This window comes from Arthroderma uncinatum, assembly GCF_011692745.1.
Source record: "Arthroderma uncinatum strain CBS 119779 chromosome Unknown scaffold1, whole genome shotgun sequence".
Classification (NCBI taxonomy): Eukaryota; Fungi; Ascomycota; class Eurotiomycetes; order Onygenales; family Arthrodermataceae; genus Arthroderma; species Arthroderma uncinatum.
The window spans coordinates 1282046-1298653 of NW_022983863.1; the positions used below are offsets into that span (position 1 = coordinate 1282046).

Here is a 16608-nt window from a genome sequence, read left to right on the forward strand (position 1 = left end):
TGTCTCTTGATTCTTCAGCAAGATGAACTTGGCGGGTTTGCATTCGTATCCCGATAAATGCTTACAGAAGTACGAGGTCATGGTGAGTTTGCTCTCTTTGTCAAGTTTGGATAGAGATACGATCAGAATAGTATGGAGTAGGATGAAGAAGTATATAAACCGTAGAATCGACCAAGAGGATGGAGATAATCCATCAGTCAATTCCATACACCTCGTCACTTACCGATAACATCCAAGATGGCCGCTTCAACAGTCTCAGTCCTGGGCCTGGGAGAGATGGGCGCTGCCCTCGCCTCTGCCTTCGTCTCCAACTCGCACCCGACCACCGTCTGGAACAGAACAGTGTCAAAGGCCACCGACCTGGTCCAGCGAGGAGCCATACTCGCATCGTCGCCCGCAGAGTGCATCCGGGCGAGCTCAGAGCTGGTGGTCGTCTGCCTGGTGAACCACGACGCCGTCAAGGAAACACTTCTATCGGAGGCCACCCTTGCCGCCCTCGAAGGGAAGACGCTGGTCAACCTCACGAACGGAACGCCAGCCCAGGCACGGGAGATGGCCAGTCTCGTCGCCGCCCATAGAGTCGAGTACATCCACGGCGGTATCATGGCCGTTCCATCGATGATTGGCACCCCGGCAGCATTCATCCTCTACTCATCCTCATCGTCAACCTTTGAGAGCGTCGAGTCCACGCTGGGAGTGCTGGGGAGGGTCAACTTCGTGTCCGGCGAGGATGTCGGACGGGCGAGTCTGCTGGACATGGCCCTGCTGTCGGGGATGTATGGCATGTTCTCCGGCGCCGTCCATGCCATCGCCCTGGCCAAGTCGTCCGGCATGCCTGGAAGCGAGTTCGCCAGGGACCTGCTGGTGCCCTGGCTGTCCGCGATGGCGCAGAGCGTCGGCCGTCTGGGTCAGGAGGCAGACGAGGGCCGCTATCCTAGCGGCGGCTCTGGCCTGGGGATGCAGGTGGCAGCGATGCCGAACTTGGTCGCAGCATCGCGCGAGGCGGGCGTCTGGGAGGGCATGCTGCTCCCTATCATGGGCCTGATGGAGCGCAGAGTCGCGGCCGGCGGCGTCCACGAAGGCCTGGGGGCGCTGGTCGAGGAGATGTGTAGATAGTTAGCCCTGTAGTGTCACGATATCATGTCATCCTGTCAATTTAATGTCAGTGTCAGTCTCATGTCAGTCATGTCAATCAAGGGCGTCTCGTATAACCAACATCCCGGCCATCTCATCTATTCTTACTACGCGGCAAGAGGCTCTGGTATATGTCCGAGACTCCGGGTTCTCCCGCCAGTTTGCCGTCCGGTTCGCCTCTTTTAAATAAAACATCGTCAGCGGCTGGAGAGAGCAAATCGCCATTCAACCCGCGGGACTCTGAGCGGCCTCCAGCCCGTTTGATCGTTTGATCGTTTGATCTGCTGCAGTGGCGAAGGGCGTTGGGCTTCTGACAGCTTCTCCTTCTCCCCACAACGTCTGACATGACTCTGGGGTAACGGGGTAACCGGACGACGACGACGACGGATATACAACGGATATACAATAAAGGGAGACGATAAAGGGAAGACGAAGGATACTAAAGGGAACGAAGGATATACGAGATATGACGACCTCTCCTGTCCCGGACAAGATGCGTCCTTCACAGTCGGGCAAGCCAAAAGAGATATCCCAGCCTGGCCGTGACGAGAAACGGGAGATAGGAACAAGACAAGAGAAAGGACAGGAGAAAGGGAATGCTACGATGATGCCCTTCCTCTTACTCTCCCCGACCCAGCATGTTCCCGCGCAGAACTACCAGCAGAAACCTCACACCCATGTACGATCACGCTCGCTTGCTACACCCTCCAGCGCTCCGGTCATGGCCAGGGCACACTCTTCGCCCGGACTGGACTCTCGGGGCAGATACGTCTTCCCCCAGAGTCCAGGGAAGCCGCTGAGCCCTCACGAGATACCGCTACGACGCCCCAGTCCGCTGCGTACATCGTTCGACGGGCCTACATCGACCACCCAGGGCGGCTACGGCATAACCATCTCAGAACCCATATCCGAACAGCCAGAGCTGCAGGCTTCCCCCGTCTCGTATACCAGTGGGAACAGGATAAACGGCCGGTCGGTGTCTCCCTCCTGGTCACCGTCAATCCACAACACTCTCCCCCGCGTCTCTCGCCGGCGGCCGTCCTCTCCCTTGCTCGCCAATACAGCAGCGCAGGCTCAATCCTATTCCATCCCGTCTCCGTCACGGCCCTCCCCGATCATCCTGCCGGCCAAGTTCAACGAGCCCTACCCAATCTACTCCTTCTCGTCCGGTTCCTCGATCTCAATGCCTTCCACTCCCTCGAGTATCCGGTCTCGGTCTCCCAGCATATCCTCTCTCGAAACAATACCTGACATCCCTGACGCGGAGGCGGCGGCCATCGAGGCCGATCAGATAGCCAGGCTAAAGGCCGCCGCCGACAAGGCAGATGCTGCTGCTGACGCCGGCGGTTTCTCGTCAGACCCCAAGAGACGGAGCGCCATCGACATGTCGTCTCCGGGCTCCCGTTTTGGCTCTGGTTGGGCTGATAAGCGGAAACGATGGAGTGTCTGTGGAGCTGAAGGCAGACAGGACCTTGACCTCGAAACAATATGGGAGGACTAGGTCGGCTTTCGTTCTTCTTGTGCCGCCAAGTTTGCATTTTTCGTGCGCTTGTTTTTTTCCTTCTGTGCGTCCTACTTCTATTTCCATTCCCATTTCCACGGCGTATTCTGTTATTCTATCTCTGGGCTGCCGCGAACTTATGGTTTTGGCGTTTTCTGTTGTTTTTTGTCTTCGTTGGCGTTGGCGCTGGCGCTGGTGCTGGTTCGGGTGCTGGCTGAGATCTGATACCCATGCCTGCTCCAAGCCATCAAATATCGACCAACATATATTACGGTCCCTTGCTCGGGGGAATAGAACCTCTCGTTATACCCAAATCAGCATACTACGAACCATGAACATCCTTTTTGCATGCTGTGTCTACTATGCTTCCGACACTCCTTGAGGTTACGTAGGTTTGGAGATGACTAGCTGTGATGATTTTTGTAGGGACCTTAACATGTACATTAGTTGCGAAATTCTATACCTATGAATAAACCTTTCTGATACCATTACTACAGACCACAGGACTATTTCATGTCCTAGTAAAGTGCCCCATATCTAGAGTTACGTATGCTATATACAGAGGGGCAAACACTCTAAGCACTAGTTCTTCTTTGAAAGAGTATCACATATCCTCTTTGCAACCTCCTCTCCGCTCCAGTAAGCTCCAGTTGTGGTCCCGAGCCCAACTACGGGTGCAGTATGTTCGCCGGCAAGCCATATACCCCGATCAGCGCCCATCCCCTCTCGCATGGTTTCAATATCGGCCAGACCATTGGCTAGCCCGACCTGAAAATTAGAGTAGCTTCCATTACCTGCAAAGGAGTCTGATTGCCATTTGGTTGCCAGAAACGAGGTTGGCCTGCATAGAGGTGACTGGGCATCATACCCAGGCAGACGAGAGAAATATGGGTGTAGGAAGTCATGCAGGATGTTATAATATTCCTCAGAGTCGGGCGAGTAAGGAGATATCTTAGAGACTACGTGTTCTGCGCAGGCTCCGTAGGTGTAGAAAAGTAGAGCTGGATGGGCGCATGACTGGGGCAGGTCGGCGAGAGAGAAGCAGTCCTGGTTCCAGTATGGGCTGGGAGGATGGTCTACATAGGTAGGTGAAAAGAATATGAAAGACGGACTGGTGACTGGGGTATCTGTATTTCGCCAGAAGGTAGCGGGAAAGTTAACATAGATCTTTTCCAGCTGGCCGTATGAAATGTTATCGATCGCTTCAGAGAGACGTTGCGGGATAGGAGGCGAGAAGGCAGCTTTATTCCGCTTCAGCCATCCGAGAGGGAACGTGGCAACGACCTCATCAAAGAGATACTTCTTTCCAGCTGAGGTTCGGACAAGGACCTGGCTGTCGGTTCCTGATGAACGATTCTTCCCGTCGACTGCAACGACGGGCTCGTTGAGGTGTATATCAGCTCCCTCGAGGGCGGGTTTAGCAATGTATTGAAGAATGTTCTTATACGTCGAGGCGACGAATAAGTTGGCTGGCAAGAGAATAGTCAACCTCCAAAAGAAAAAAAAAACCAGATAGTCATCATAACATCAGGGTGAGCTGGACGTACTTCCTTCAAGACATTCTTCAAGATAGAAGAACTTCAGACTCTGCCTCTCGATGGGCGAGCCGATATAGCCCCCCCACATCTTCGACAATTCCAAACACGCATCTTTCTCCAGCTGACTGAATCCCGTCTTCTCAAGCTCTTCCTTGAAAAAATCAAGTAAACTCTTACTTGGAGGGATATTGGCGGTGTCTTTCTGGCTTAACGTGAAGGCTCGATCAATGGTCATCCACATAAAATCGGCCACTTTGGTACATAGTGCCGGACCCAGTTGCTTGCCGGCTGTATCAAAAGTAGCCTGCGGCCCATCCCACGAGTCGGTAATGGTATTGGAACGCTCGCTGATCTCAACGAGAGGATTGTTCTGGGTTCCATGGATCCAGTTTGGGCCACTTGGGTGCGCGCCTCTGGGTTAGCACAGGAGCACAGCAGTAGAAGAATAGACAGACTAGGGTCACACCAACAGATCGACGGATGCACCACCGACATTGCTTTGGCAGACCTAAGCTAACTGTCAGATATCACGGGGATATATGCATGGCTTGAAAAACAAGGAAGAAGAGGAAGAAGAAAAAAAGGGCTGGCTGAGGGTCTCCTACACGACCTCCAATCCGATCCCTAGCCTCGAGTATAGTGACTTTCATCCCGCTCTGTAGGAGAACATCGGCACATCTGAGCCCAGCAAGACCGGCGCCGATGATTCCTACATGCAGAGGTTTCCCCATGGTTTGAATCTTTGTAAGTGTTGCAAGATACTTGTCAAGGGAGTCTGGTATCGAGCTGAGATAGGGATGGAACGGATCGAGCCACTTGGTCGGCGCCACAAGACAGTTAGTATTGCACTCCATGGCAAGAAACGATGTTCCGCTTCCCAAGGATATATGACGGTGGCAGCTGAAAGGACCAGAGAAGAGAGATGACAAGAAACGAAGCCTGGAAGAAGGCAGAGAAACAGCCCTCATCCTACCCTAAGCCGAAAACTCGGGGGTCATACCTATTTTTTCCTCCCGGCTAAGGGGGGAGGGGTTCACGAGGATAGCTCTAGATGCGAGTGTGTATGTCCTGTTGCAGCCAATCAGACGGACAGAGTGATACACAGGAGATCATCAGCAGCTAGCAGAGCGGCCGGAATGATTAAAAAAAGAGCTATCTGGGGTCCCCTTGAGTTGTGCAGCCTTGACGTTTCATGGAGTTCGTCAGGGGGTTCGCTACGGACTCGGGAGTTTAGCCATTTTAATGCGGGCCTTGGGAAGCTCCAAAAATAAGACCGGCATGGATCCTGTTATTGGCTCGCTGTTTTATCTTCCCGCCATGGATAGACGGATAGGACGGTGATGGATATACCGTTCTGCTATCATGATCCGGGGACAGTCTTTATGGCGGTGGCGACAGGTTCAGTCAGGGGCTCGATAGCGGTCAGAAGCTCCTCCACTTTTTAGATAGGATAGAACTTGGTGGCGCTATACAAAAGCCGGCACTATCTTATCTGTAACGCTGCAATGAGAATATGCATAGATGCTAGCTATTGAAATAGAGCGATTTGCAATGGCGGTATAAAACAGCTGGAACATGCAAAAGATTAAGAAGCTCGCGTGATAAATAACTAGCGAGTAAAAGCGGATAAGAGAACGCAAATCCGGCATCGCAAGTCTATGCACATTAAAACCCATTGACTCCTCGCTTAAAAGAATAAAACACAAGAAAAAATAACATAAACCCCGTAAACAATTCCCGCCCTGAGTCCGTCTGCATGACCGCTGTTGCTGATTGATGCCGAAGAGGAAAAAAAAGTTATATGAAAAAGTTCCTTGCGCCGCCTCCCTGACCGTCTGGCTTGACCGCCGCCTGGATACCGCCGCTCGTTATGCTGCCTAAAAGCCTCGAAAGTTGGAGAGTTCGAATTTGATTAAAATGAAAATATCTATATGTACGGTTCGAGTTAGCTTGTCTGCTATTTAACTAAATTTTTTTTACAAAGGTGAGAACCACCGTGGTTGTGGCCGATGTTGACGACTCTGCGCGAGACTGTTCGAGAGAAGGCAGTGTGCGGAGAAAGTCGGGTTGAGGGAGAGATGTTGTTGTCGTTGGTTGTCTCCGGCGTGGACTGGGAAACTGTGGCTCTATATTGCTGTTGCAGCACTATGTCAGATATTCATGAACGATGGTAGTACGCTAACCTTCAATTACTGGAAGACATTGACTCGTCATAAACACCCACCAGTCTAGCATCCCGGCTAGGATATTAACTTTTTTTTTTATGTAAGTTGAAGACAACTGAGATGCAGTTCAGGTCGCTGCTGCTGCGATTTTGCCTAGGTTGGCATAGCAGAGTAAATGCAGACCATCGCTCATCGTATATCCACGCAACTGCAAGCAGAGGTTAGCATATTTTCTCCCACACATTCACATGGGAGGCCGGCTGTAAGATTCAGTGGTTAATTATTGTCCGAGTCGTAGTAAGCCGGGGTGTAGATGTATAATGTGTGTGTGTGTGTGTGTGTGTGTGTGCGTGTGTGTGTGTGTGCGTGTGTGTGTGTGTGAATATGTGCTGTGTTTTTTTGATTGATTGAGTGAGTAAGGTGAGTGAGTGCGTGGGACTGAGAACTTGCGAATAGTTCGACTGGTTGGTCCAGTTCCTTCACCTTATTCCTTTTGACACGAGACATGGACGAAGAGGCGTCAAGTCTGTAGTGCAGAGCTATCTGGCTATGTTTTTTTTTTCTTTTGGGTTATCTGAAGCGCAAGTATCTTGACGACATCAGGGTGAGTAGACTATTTGTACTGCTCGTACTGCACGTCCAGTAAAGGACCGAGCATGTCGAAGAAGTCTTGCCCACCAGACCAGCCAAGTTGATTGGGGCCCAGCCCGGCAAAGTTGATCAATGGATCATTCTGCAATGCAGCAGTCTGATCCATCGACCCCGATGCCGGGTGCATCGCATAGTAAGCAGGCGTACCCGCAGCTGTAGCAGATGAAGAGCCAGCCTGGCAAATGTCATACTCTGGGTCAGCGATAGAGTGGTCCCCCAGTCCCATTCGACCCATGGACAATTCATGATAGGAGCCAGGGCCACACACCATCATCTGATTGTTTGTATCACCTTCAAAAGATTGAGCATATTGACGTTGTGAAGCCAGAGTATTGGGAGTAATACTTCCGCTTGGTTGTTCACTTGCCGTCATCTGCACCACTCTGTTCCGCAAGCTTGAAGCAAGAGCATGGAGTAGTTCTCCAAACCTATTGCTCAAGTGAACATCATCCACCACACACGTACACAGAGCATCTGCTGTACGCTCAACGAGACTCAGAGACCCGGACGTTTCAAAGTCCTTGGCACCGAGAGAGGTAGCCTACAAAACCATGTTCAGTGGGAGGTCTCGCAACTACAGACAACAAAGAGAATTTACCTTGAGACAAAACATGGCACCTGCGAGAACTCTCGAATAAGTTCGAATCGGAACATGCTTCAGATGGTTATCCGGGAGCAGATCCTCAACGACGGTCTGTAGTATCGATTTTGCCGCCGCAATGACTTCCATAAAGTACTCTCTGTTACCCTCGAAGGGTTCGAGTAAGCTGGCTTCGGGCATAGTGCCGCCTTCATGCATGACATGGTAGTAATGCTCGATGACAGCCTGGAGGGCGACACTATGGATGTATACTCGTACGTATCCGAATTCGATTGTCAAGATGGACCGCATTTGCCTTGACACTGCGTCGCGGGGATAAGGCCCCATTAGCTCTGTATTTCTGTTAGACACTCGAGTTGTGAGGTGGATGACTTACACTTTGCACGGTCGAACTCCTTCTGCCATTCGCGCAGGAGCGGGTTGAGGACACGAAGCACGGCCAGGTACTCGCCCGTCTTGACGATTTCACGAGTTCGTTCGCGGGAAGGGAACAGGAGCTCGTTGCCCCTCTTCATTAGTGAGGCAACGCCGACCCAACAGCGAATCGTATCGCCGTGCTTTGTACTGGTATCGTGATGCGACACTGATACGGAGGTCAAGTTCTTCCATCCTATTTTTTTTAATTTTTAACTTTAGCAGCTGTATTCATCTCGCTGGGCTGACGTCGTCTTAAAAACCTACCCAGTCGACCGGATGTCTGCGTGAGATAGACCCAGAGCAGGTGCTGGACAAGGTGTGCACGCTGACTGGACAAGGGGTTACTCCAGATATCTCGTCGAGACTCGCGTGCTCCTATGGTGGTGTTGTCGTATTCGTCGAAGATGCCCAGCTCCACGGCCAGGGCGAGGGCGTTCCCAAGCATAGACCAACACATTCGATCAGATCGCCAGACCGGTTCGAGCCAGTCGATCCGTATCCTCCCGCCGATTCCAGCCGTGCTGGCTCTGGTTCTCCGGACGTCGTCCTTCACGACGATACTGTCTCCATCGTCTCCGGCGGGAACGTGAAGGGAGCGCGGGTGCCATTCTGAAAGCAAGAGCAGTGCCTCACAGCTCCCTAGCGTCCTTAGGCTGCCAAAGCTGGACCCGGCAAGAGGATACTCGTGTGTAGACAGATTGGAGGCCTCTGGAGGGCCGTCGTGGGTATGAGTGCCTCCAGTGAACTGCTCTTGACCAAAGATCATGCGGGAGATCATCCCCTGTAAATGTTGCCAGAGCCGCTCATGGACCATGTACGATCTAGACACCGATCCGGGCCCGGAGAGTTTCATATATCGAGACGCCAGCATGAGGATAGTCATGGCAAGGATCGGCTCTTCCTCGATAAGCTCAGAATGCATGGACGGATCCTGGAAGGAGGAAGAAGCGATTGGAGTGAACGGGGCCAGGTAGGTGTGGAAGTAGTTTACCAGATCGAACGCTTCCTCGGCCGTGATCAGGCCCGTGCGGACGAACCGCAGGTTAGACCAAGGGTGAAGATCCGGGGCAGGATCAGCGAGACTCGGAGCCGCTGACGGTCTCGTCTCTCGGCTCGGTATCGGACCCAGCCTCGAGGGCCCTCCCGGCATGCTATGGTCTGATCTCGCAACCCGCTCGCTGTGCCTGCCGGCTTCAAACAGCAAGTTCAGCGCATCGTGGGAGGTGTATGCGGCGTCCCTGAGCAGCTTTTCAGCCGTCTTGTCGCCGCGAGTTGCGGGCCGCGGAGTATCCTGCGCGAGAACATGCTGGAGGGAGTGTTCTCGTTTTATGGCCGGCGGTATGCCGATGGGGCTGGCAGAGCTTTCGCCGGGCTGGCTGACGCCGCCGGACAAGGGTGCGGGGGTGCCAGCGGCGGCGAGGGTCGACTCCTCCCACGGCTGGGTGGTGGTGGCAGCGATGTGGTCGTTGGGGCCGGAGGGAGCAGGCGTGGGAGTGGGAGCTCCCTTCTTCCTCCCGCGGGTGGCAGAGAAGTGACAGAACTTGCGCTCCCGCCGACATCGCCCACAGGGTCCCTGGTGTGGTTGGTCGACCGAGCCTAGGTCACAGCGAACCCTACGCTCTCGACACGGAATACAAGCCTATCAACCTGTCAGACGGACACTCTATACTTCTGTGCTATCAATGCTGTACGCGGGGGGATGGGGGGAAGGGGAGGGGGTATATACCTGGTACGCTCGTTTATGGACCTTTCCGGTAGGAGCAGCGGTGGACATGGCAAACTCCCGCCCAAACTGTCATGGGCGGCTGCTCGCGTACCCTCTATCGGCGCTGACAAGGAGGGAGGCAGAGGCGATGCTGGCGGTGGAGGTGGACGAGGATGTCGGGATGTCGGTGGTGGAGGAAGCCAGCAGTCAAAGAGGAAGAGAAAAGACCGAGAAGACACGCCAAGACAGGAAGTTCGTTGTCACCTGATATGTTATATAATCTACTTATGTCAGAAGTACTGGTACATCCACTTGTTAGACAGGGGATAAGCGAGGTACAGACACGATACATGCTAGGTACAAGTAGTACGAGTAGTACAGTAGACACATCTATAACGACGTGGGATAGCCGGCATATACGAGGCATAAAGAAAGTGATATGATATAGGATGGGATGCACAAATCAGAAGCCGACGGAGACGCCCACCCCGTTACGACCGGCAAGGCAGAGCAGCTCCCTCCCAACCGCGAGATCCATGATGCCCATGCCCACACACTTGAAGACGACGTTGCCGGCAGGAGGGAAGAGGGCAGGGGAGGCCAGCAATTGACCAATCTCCGTCAGCTGGCGCTCGTCGACCCGCGCAGAGATGAGCTCGCCCGCCTCCGCCATACAGGCCTGCCTGGAGTCGACTAGCAGCGTCTGCCCCGAGAGCAACGTGTCCGCGTCGACCTCGTGCATGTGTGGGCGGTACGAGCCTATCAGGGAGACAAACCGCCTTCTCCCAGCTTCTTTTTCTTCTTTTTCTTCTTTTTCTCCTTCCCCACGGAGATAGGAATGGGGGAACAGCGGCTCGGTGGACGGGGTACAGCAGAAGATGGCGTCGGCTTCTGACACGGCAGCCTGCAGCCGTCCTTCTTCTTCTCTAGACATGTAGACGAATGTAACATCTGGACGGGTGACTGTCTCGAGGCTGGCCTGCAGCTTTCCCAGGCCCGCCCGTCCCCGGTTGACCACCGTGACCCTGGAGATGGGAGCTAAGGCCAGGGCTAGCCGTATGTGCCATTCGGCCTGTCTGCCCGCGCCGAACACCACTAGCCTGGCGCCGTTACCGCCGTTGGTAGTGCTGTTGGTAGCGAACAGGTGAAACGGGATCATGGTGGCCAGGGCGGTGCGAAACGCGGTGATCGTCTCGGCGCTGAGGAGGCCCTCGAGCTGGCCGGCGGGCGAGAAGAGGGCGAGGGCACCAGCTGGCGGGCCGCCGCAGCCGGGCAGGGTGACGACCTTGACGCCGGTGGTCGTGGTCGTGTCGGAAGCTGGCATGAAGAGCGTGGTGTTGGTCGCGGTGACGATCTGCTCGCGCATTGGCTGGTGGACGCTGCCGTCGGCGCTGGAGTACGCCGCCAGACTGCGCCAGAGGGCCTGCAGCAGCCCGCGGCACTCCTCCAGCGTCAGGCCCTGCAGCATCGCCGCCACCTCTGGCTCTCCGATCACTATCATTCCCGTATGTTATCTGATACCCGTATGATGTCGATGATGTTATGTCGACGTTACTGTGTCTTAGATCGATGATCGTGGTTCGCAGCATCCATGTCGTCTCGTGTCGGAGCTATCTCCCTGTCCTCTTCCCTGTCCTGCCCACCTTGTTCTTCCTTGTTGTCCTTCCCTGTACTCTTCCCTGTCTTCCTTGTTCATGTTCGTTGATCTGCTTACGTGTCTTGTCTCTTACTGGCTGGAGCTCATGTGGGGGCAGCCCTGGCCCTGGACCGCGCCCACCCGACGTTAGCAGCGCCCTTCCTCTTGCTTAGTCACTCTCAACGTCCTGCATAAAACACAAAACTCCTTCTCACATCCTTAACTGCTATAGTACTGTCTCTACCTACGTACTGTTTACGTCCTACGTATATCTACTGTCTACGTATATCTACAATGTCTTCTTGCTCGCTGTTTTCCAGGGCGGCTCGTCTGGGCCTGGCCCGTCAACCGCTCGCCGGCGTCAGGTACCGAGCTCTCTCAAGCTTCAAAGCTCCAACCATCCTCAACGAACCTAACGTAAGTCAATTGGAGTCTATGAGTCTACCACCTAGCTAACGACTGCAGCACCACTATGCCAAAGGCTCAGAGCAGAGACAGGGCCTGCAGTCCGCCCTGCAGTCCCTCAAGGCCTCCCTCCCAGTCCAGGTCCCATACCACTTCCAGGATGTAAGTCGTCCAAGTCAATCAATCGATGATAAGTGTAAGCTAACAGGATAGTCGACGACTGCCACGGCCGACGTCCAGCGGAACCCATCTGCCCACGCGGAGACGGTCGCCAAATACTTCAACGCCACCGAAGCAGATGTCTCCCGCATGATCGAGGACGCCCTCAAGGCAAAGCCAGAGTGGGAGTCGCTGCCCTTCGCTGACCGCGCGGCCGTCTTCCTCAAGGCCGCTGACCTGGTGGCGGGCAAGTACCGCTACGAGATCATGGCCGCTACCATGCTCGGCCAGGGCAAGAATGCCTGGCAGGCCGAGATCGATGCCGCCGCCGAGCTGGCAGACTTCCTCCGCTTCAACGTCCAGTACGCCGAGGAGCTGTATGCCCAGCAGCCAGAGCACCACTCGCCCGGCGTCTGGAACCGCAGCGAGTACCGCCCGCTCGAAGGGTTCGTGTACGCCATCTCGCCCTTCAACTTCACTGCCATCGGCGGCAACCTGGCCGGTGCCCCTGCGCTGATGGGCAACGTCGTCCTGTGGAAGCCCTCCCCGCACGCCGTCTACGCCAACTACCTGACCTACAAGATCCTGCTCGAGGCCGGCCTGCCCAAGGACGTCATCCAGTTCGTGCCCGGCGACGCCCAGATGGTGACCAAGGTAGCTCTCGCCCACAAGGACTTTGCCGGCCTGCACTACACCGGCAGCACCGCCGTCTTCCGCGAGCTGTACGGCAAGATCGGCCAGGGTATCGCTGAGGGGACCTACCGCAGCTACCCCCGCGTCGTGGGTGAGACTGGCGGCAAGAACTTCCATCTCGTGCACAAGTCCGCCGACATCGAGAACGCGGCCATCAACACCGTCCGGGGCGCCTTTGAGTTCCAGGGCCAGAAGTGCAGTGCAACGTCGCGCGCGTACGTGCCCCAGTCGCGATGGGCCGAGTTCAAGCAGATTCTCGTTCGCGAGACGGAGAAGCTCAAGATGGGCCCACCCGAGGAGTTTGCCAACTTCATCGGCCCCGTCATCCACGAGGCTTCCTTCAACAAGCTCGCCGGCGTCATCGATGCCGCGAAGAAGGACTCCGAAGTGCAGATCGTGACTGGCGGCAAGTACGACAAGAGCCAGGGCTACTACGTCCACCCAACCGTCTTCCAGGTGACCAACCCGGAGCACCAGGTGATGCGCAACGAGTTCTTCGGCCCTGTGCTGGCCGTCTACGTCTACGACGACGCTCCCGCCAGCGCGTTCGGCGATATGTGCAAGCTCATCGACCGCACGACCGACTACGGGCTAACGGGCGCCGTCTTCGCGCAGGACCGCACCGTGCTCCGATTCGCCGAGGACGCGCTGCGCAACTCGGCCGGCAACTTCTACCTCAACGTCAAGAGCACCGGCGCCGTGGTTGGCCAGCAGGCCTTTGGCGGCGCCCGCGCCAGCGGCACCAACGACAAGGCCGGCAGCTCCAACCTGCTCACCCGCTTCGTCAACATCCGCTCCATCAAGGAGGACTTCCTCGGCTGCTCAGAGGTCGAGTATCCCAGCAACAAGTAATCCTCTTATCCCGTCTTATATCCCATCTTATATCCTGTATCATCGTGTATCATCGTGCGACATCGGCGCCAAGAGCCGAGTCTCGGCCTCTGCGCTGGCCTGACGCGACGCTAGCCCGATACGGCCCTGCCAAGCCGGTCTAGCCCGCCCTGCAAACTCTGCCCTGCCCCGTGACCTTCCCTGCCGAGATCCGCTTCGGGCCTTAGGGCTTCCCCTACATGCCCTAGCGTTTTATGTAAGCTAGTACTACGGCCTGGCGTTCCGGTTCTTTCTTTTCTTTTTCTCTTTTCTTTTTTTACCCTCACTTTTCTTTTTCTCCCTTCCTCCGGTAGGTACAAGTATACTCGGTATCTATAGTATATGTAGAATTGACCTTGCTAGCGCCAAAGCTACTAAACTTCCTTATCTCAATTAAACTACTTGGAAAGCCCGGGACGCTAGGGAGCCATCTTGCATGCAGGCGTGGTGCATGCCGAGATCCGTGCGACCTTGTTCCAGCCTATCGGCCGTCTGCCAACTGCTTCCCAGCAACGAAGAAGCAATAGTCCGTAGATGCTGGCGCAGATGGGCATAGATGCTGGCACCGATGCGCACTAGAGGTCTTGTCGTGTCTTGTCGTGTCTTGTCTTCATATAGCGTCTGTTCCCCGCGCATCCTCCAGTCTCTCTAGCCAACGTGTCTTACGGTTGCTCCGTACCCACAGGTCACCGGGCATACTCACTTTTCACCACTCCATACATACATCATATACCATATATAGATAAGATAGATACCATAGACACGAGTACAATATTAGTACAGATGAGTACAGATATGAGTACAGATATAGATTAAGAATAAGATTAAGATACACATAGCCCGTAGAGTACTAGGTAACACGGAGTCGTAGGTGAGCCAAGAGATAAGCCGTGATTATCAATGCAGGACGGAGAAACGATGGAGAAAGAGAAAAAGGAAGAAAAGGGAAGAAAAAGGGCGGAACAAGGGGAAAAAAAGACCAAGAAAAGAAAGAAGGGGGAGAGGCGAAGTCGGGTCATGTGAGCGGAAGGGCCAGGGTGACCCAGGAAAGGCCCGGATGGTGTCGCTTCGTCCGGGTCGGGCGAGGCAGCGAGGATGCAGTAAGCGAAGCCATCCGCCAAACTCCTTCGCCCTTCTGGCCCTTTTGGGCCCTTTTTCTTCCTAGCGAGCGTGCTGTCATCGTGACTTTCTTGCTTGTCCCGAGCTTCCACCGGGCCCAGCTTCGCCCTATCTCGCTGGGTCACACCTGGCAGGCCCACGCAGAGAGTACTTTATATACGCCCTTCCCTCCCTCTTCTCCCTTCTCTCTTGACAATTATACCACAACCATCTTACCAACAAAGAAGTACCTGACCAGTCCTCTACCATAGACATAGATAAGACATGGCCTCACGCGTACCATCTTACATCCGCAGCACCACCAAAGCAGCATCAGCCATCAGACGTGTCCCCATCGTCAACACAGCACAGAATGCCTCGCTGAAGCTGCGTCCCATCCACATCCCTACTGAGACGCCTGGCCCTCTCGCTCCCCGGCCTGCCTGGGACCACGGCCATGTCGTCGCCCACCAGGCCGCCGGTCCTGTAGACGATGCAGGCCTCGGTGTTGGTGTCGGCCAGCAGCAGCAGCCACAGAGAGCACTGGACAGACTGCCCAACAAGGATCTCCTCCGCAGCATCGCCATCCAGACAGCCATGTCCCGTCCGTTCCTGATGGACATCGCCTCCAGCTTGCTGCGGTCAAACATCAAACTCATCACCGCCAACCCGGTCCTCAGCTTCCTCCTCGACAAGGTCTTCTACGCCCAGTTCTGTGCCGGCCGCAACGAGGCCGAGGTCAGACAGACCGTCGCCGGTATGAAGGCCATGGGATACCGTGGTGCCATCCTCTCCTACGCCAAGGAGGTCGACATGTCCCACAGCAGCGACCAGACCGGCAGCCCTGCAGAGATGGAGGCCCTGCACAAGACCCAGGTCGCACAGTGGCTTGACGGCACCCTCAAGACCATCCAGTACTCCAACTCGGGTGATCTCATCGCCATCAAGTACTCTGGCGCCGGACAGGGGGCCGTTCAGCTGCTCGAGCAGGGGGCCGATGCCGATCCGATCATGGCAGACGCTCTCGAGCAGATCTGCGCTCTGGCCAAGGAGAGCAACGTCAGAGTCTGCGTCGACGCTGAACATTACTCCCAGAAGAAGAGCATCGACTCTTGGACCATGGATCTCATGCAAAAGTACAACAAGGACGGCGAGACCGTTGTCTACAACACTTATCAAATGTGAGTATCCTAGCATGTTATCCCTTGTCAAAATTAAAGGGCAAAGACTAATCGGAAAATAGGTACCTCAAGGATTCTCCAGCTACCCTGGCCATGCACCTGCAGCGCGCCAAGGACGAGGGATTCGCCCTCGGTGTCAAGCTGGTTCGCGGTGCATACATCAACTCTGACCCGCGCCATGTCATCTTCGACACCAAGGAGCAGACCGACAACGCATTCGACGATGCTGCCCGCCTGCTCGCCACGCAGCACATCGACGACCACTCCGCTCCAAAGATCAGCATGGTCCTTGCCAGCCACAACAAGGAGAGCACCACCAAGATCCGCGCCCTGCGACAGGAGCAGATCCGACACGGCCTCCCCCTCGCAGACGTCATCTACTCCCAGCTCATGGGTATGGCCGACGAGCTGTCCATGAGCATCACCCAGTCCACCTCCGACGTCGACGAGGACGCCCAGGTGTACAAGTACGTCGTCTGGGGCTCGACCGAGGAGTGCGTCATGTACCTCCTCCGCCGCGCAGAGGAAAACCGAGACGCCATCGAACGCTCAACCGCCAGCCAGACTGCTCTCTGGCAGGAACTCCGAAGCCGAATCGCCCTCTAATTTTATAATGACCCTTCTTCTAATCTCCTTTGTTTAATGCACACGGCAAGCGGTGTTCGGGCGGTGCAGGTTGCACGGGCGCCATCCAGGGGAAACCATTCTGATATCCCTTTCTTTTGTATTCATTGCATGCTTCTTCGTCTTCTTTTTGTCGTTGATTGTCCTTTAGCGTTCCGTACGGTGTTCTGGGTCATTTTTCTGGTGATATCCGTTCTTCTAGCAAGCGAGCGTCTGGGTCTTTTTCTAAC

At 55.0% G+C, this 16608-nt stretch overlaps 7 protein-coding genes across 7 annotated transcripts; 4 read left to right on the forward strand and 3 right to left on the reverse strand.

Moving 5' to 3' along the window:
• Positions 1-237: 237 nt before the first annotated feature.
• On the forward strand, positions 238-1116 carry GIQ15_00396 (uncharacterized protein; the record flags this gene model as incomplete). The annotated part of the gene is made up of 1 exon (XM_033547813.1): positions 238-1116. One exon carries the CDS (start codon positions 238-240, stop codon positions 1114-1116), a length of 879 nt encoding a protein of 292 aa, XP_033408764.1.
• Positions 1117-1627: 511 nt separating this feature from the next.
• GIQ15_00397 (uncharacterized protein) lies at positions 1628-2635 on the forward strand (the record flags this gene model as incomplete). The annotated part of the gene is made up of 1 exon (XM_033547814.1): positions 1628-2635. The coding sequence occupies one exon, from the start codon at positions 1628-1630 to the stop codon at positions 2633-2635; it is 1008 nt and encodes a 335-aa protein (XP_033408765.1).
• A 582-nt stretch (positions 2636-3217) lies between these two features.
• Positions 3218-4904, reverse strand: GIQ15_00398 (uncharacterized protein; the record flags this gene model as incomplete). Its single annotated transcript, XM_033547815.1, has 4 exons — positions 3218-4104; positions 4183-4586; positions 4644-4681; positions 4779-4904. The coding sequence occupies 4 exons, from the start codon at positions 4902-4904 to the stop codon at positions 3218-3220; spliced, it is 1455 nt and encodes a 484-aa protein (XP_033408766.1).
• A 2047-nt stretch (positions 4905-6951) lies between these two features.
• On the reverse strand, positions 6952-9781 carry GIQ15_00399 (uncharacterized protein; the record flags this gene model as incomplete). Its single annotated transcript, XM_033547816.1, has 6 exons — positions 6952-7280; positions 7455-7530; positions 7588-7892; positions 7967-8200; positions 8272-9646; positions 9734-9781. The coding sequence occupies 6 exons, from the start codon at positions 9779-9781 to the stop codon at positions 6952-6954; spliced, it is 2367 nt and encodes a 788-aa protein (XP_033408767.1).
• A 394-nt stretch (positions 9782-10175) lies between these two features.
• On the reverse strand, positions 10176-11213 carry GIQ15_00400 (uncharacterized protein; the record flags this gene model as incomplete). The annotated part of the gene is made up of 1 exon (XM_033547817.1): positions 10176-11213. One exon carries the CDS (start codon positions 11211-11213, stop codon positions 10176-10178), a length of 1038 nt encoding a protein of 345 aa, XP_033408768.1.
• A 429-nt stretch (positions 11214-11642) lies between these two features.
• GIQ15_00401 (delta-1-pyrroline-5-carboxylate dehydrogenase) lies at positions 11643-13457 on the forward strand (the record flags this gene model as incomplete). Its single annotated transcript, XM_033547818.1, has 3 exons — positions 11643-11765; positions 11814-11915; positions 11967-13457. 3 exons carry the CDS (start codon positions 11643-11645, stop codon positions 13455-13457), a joined length of 1716 nt encoding a protein of 571 aa, XP_033408769.1.
• A 1401-nt stretch (positions 13458-14858) lies between these two features.
• Positions 14859-16360, forward strand: GIQ15_00402 (carbapenem antibiotics biosynthesis protein carD; the record flags this gene model as incomplete). The annotated part of the gene is made up of 2 exons (XM_033547819.1): positions 14859-15754; positions 15817-16360. The coding sequence occupies 2 exons, from the start codon at positions 14859-14861 to the stop codon at positions 16358-16360; spliced, it is 1440 nt and encodes a 479-aa protein (XP_033408770.1).
• Between the last annotated feature and the right edge of the window lie 248 nt (positions 16361-16608).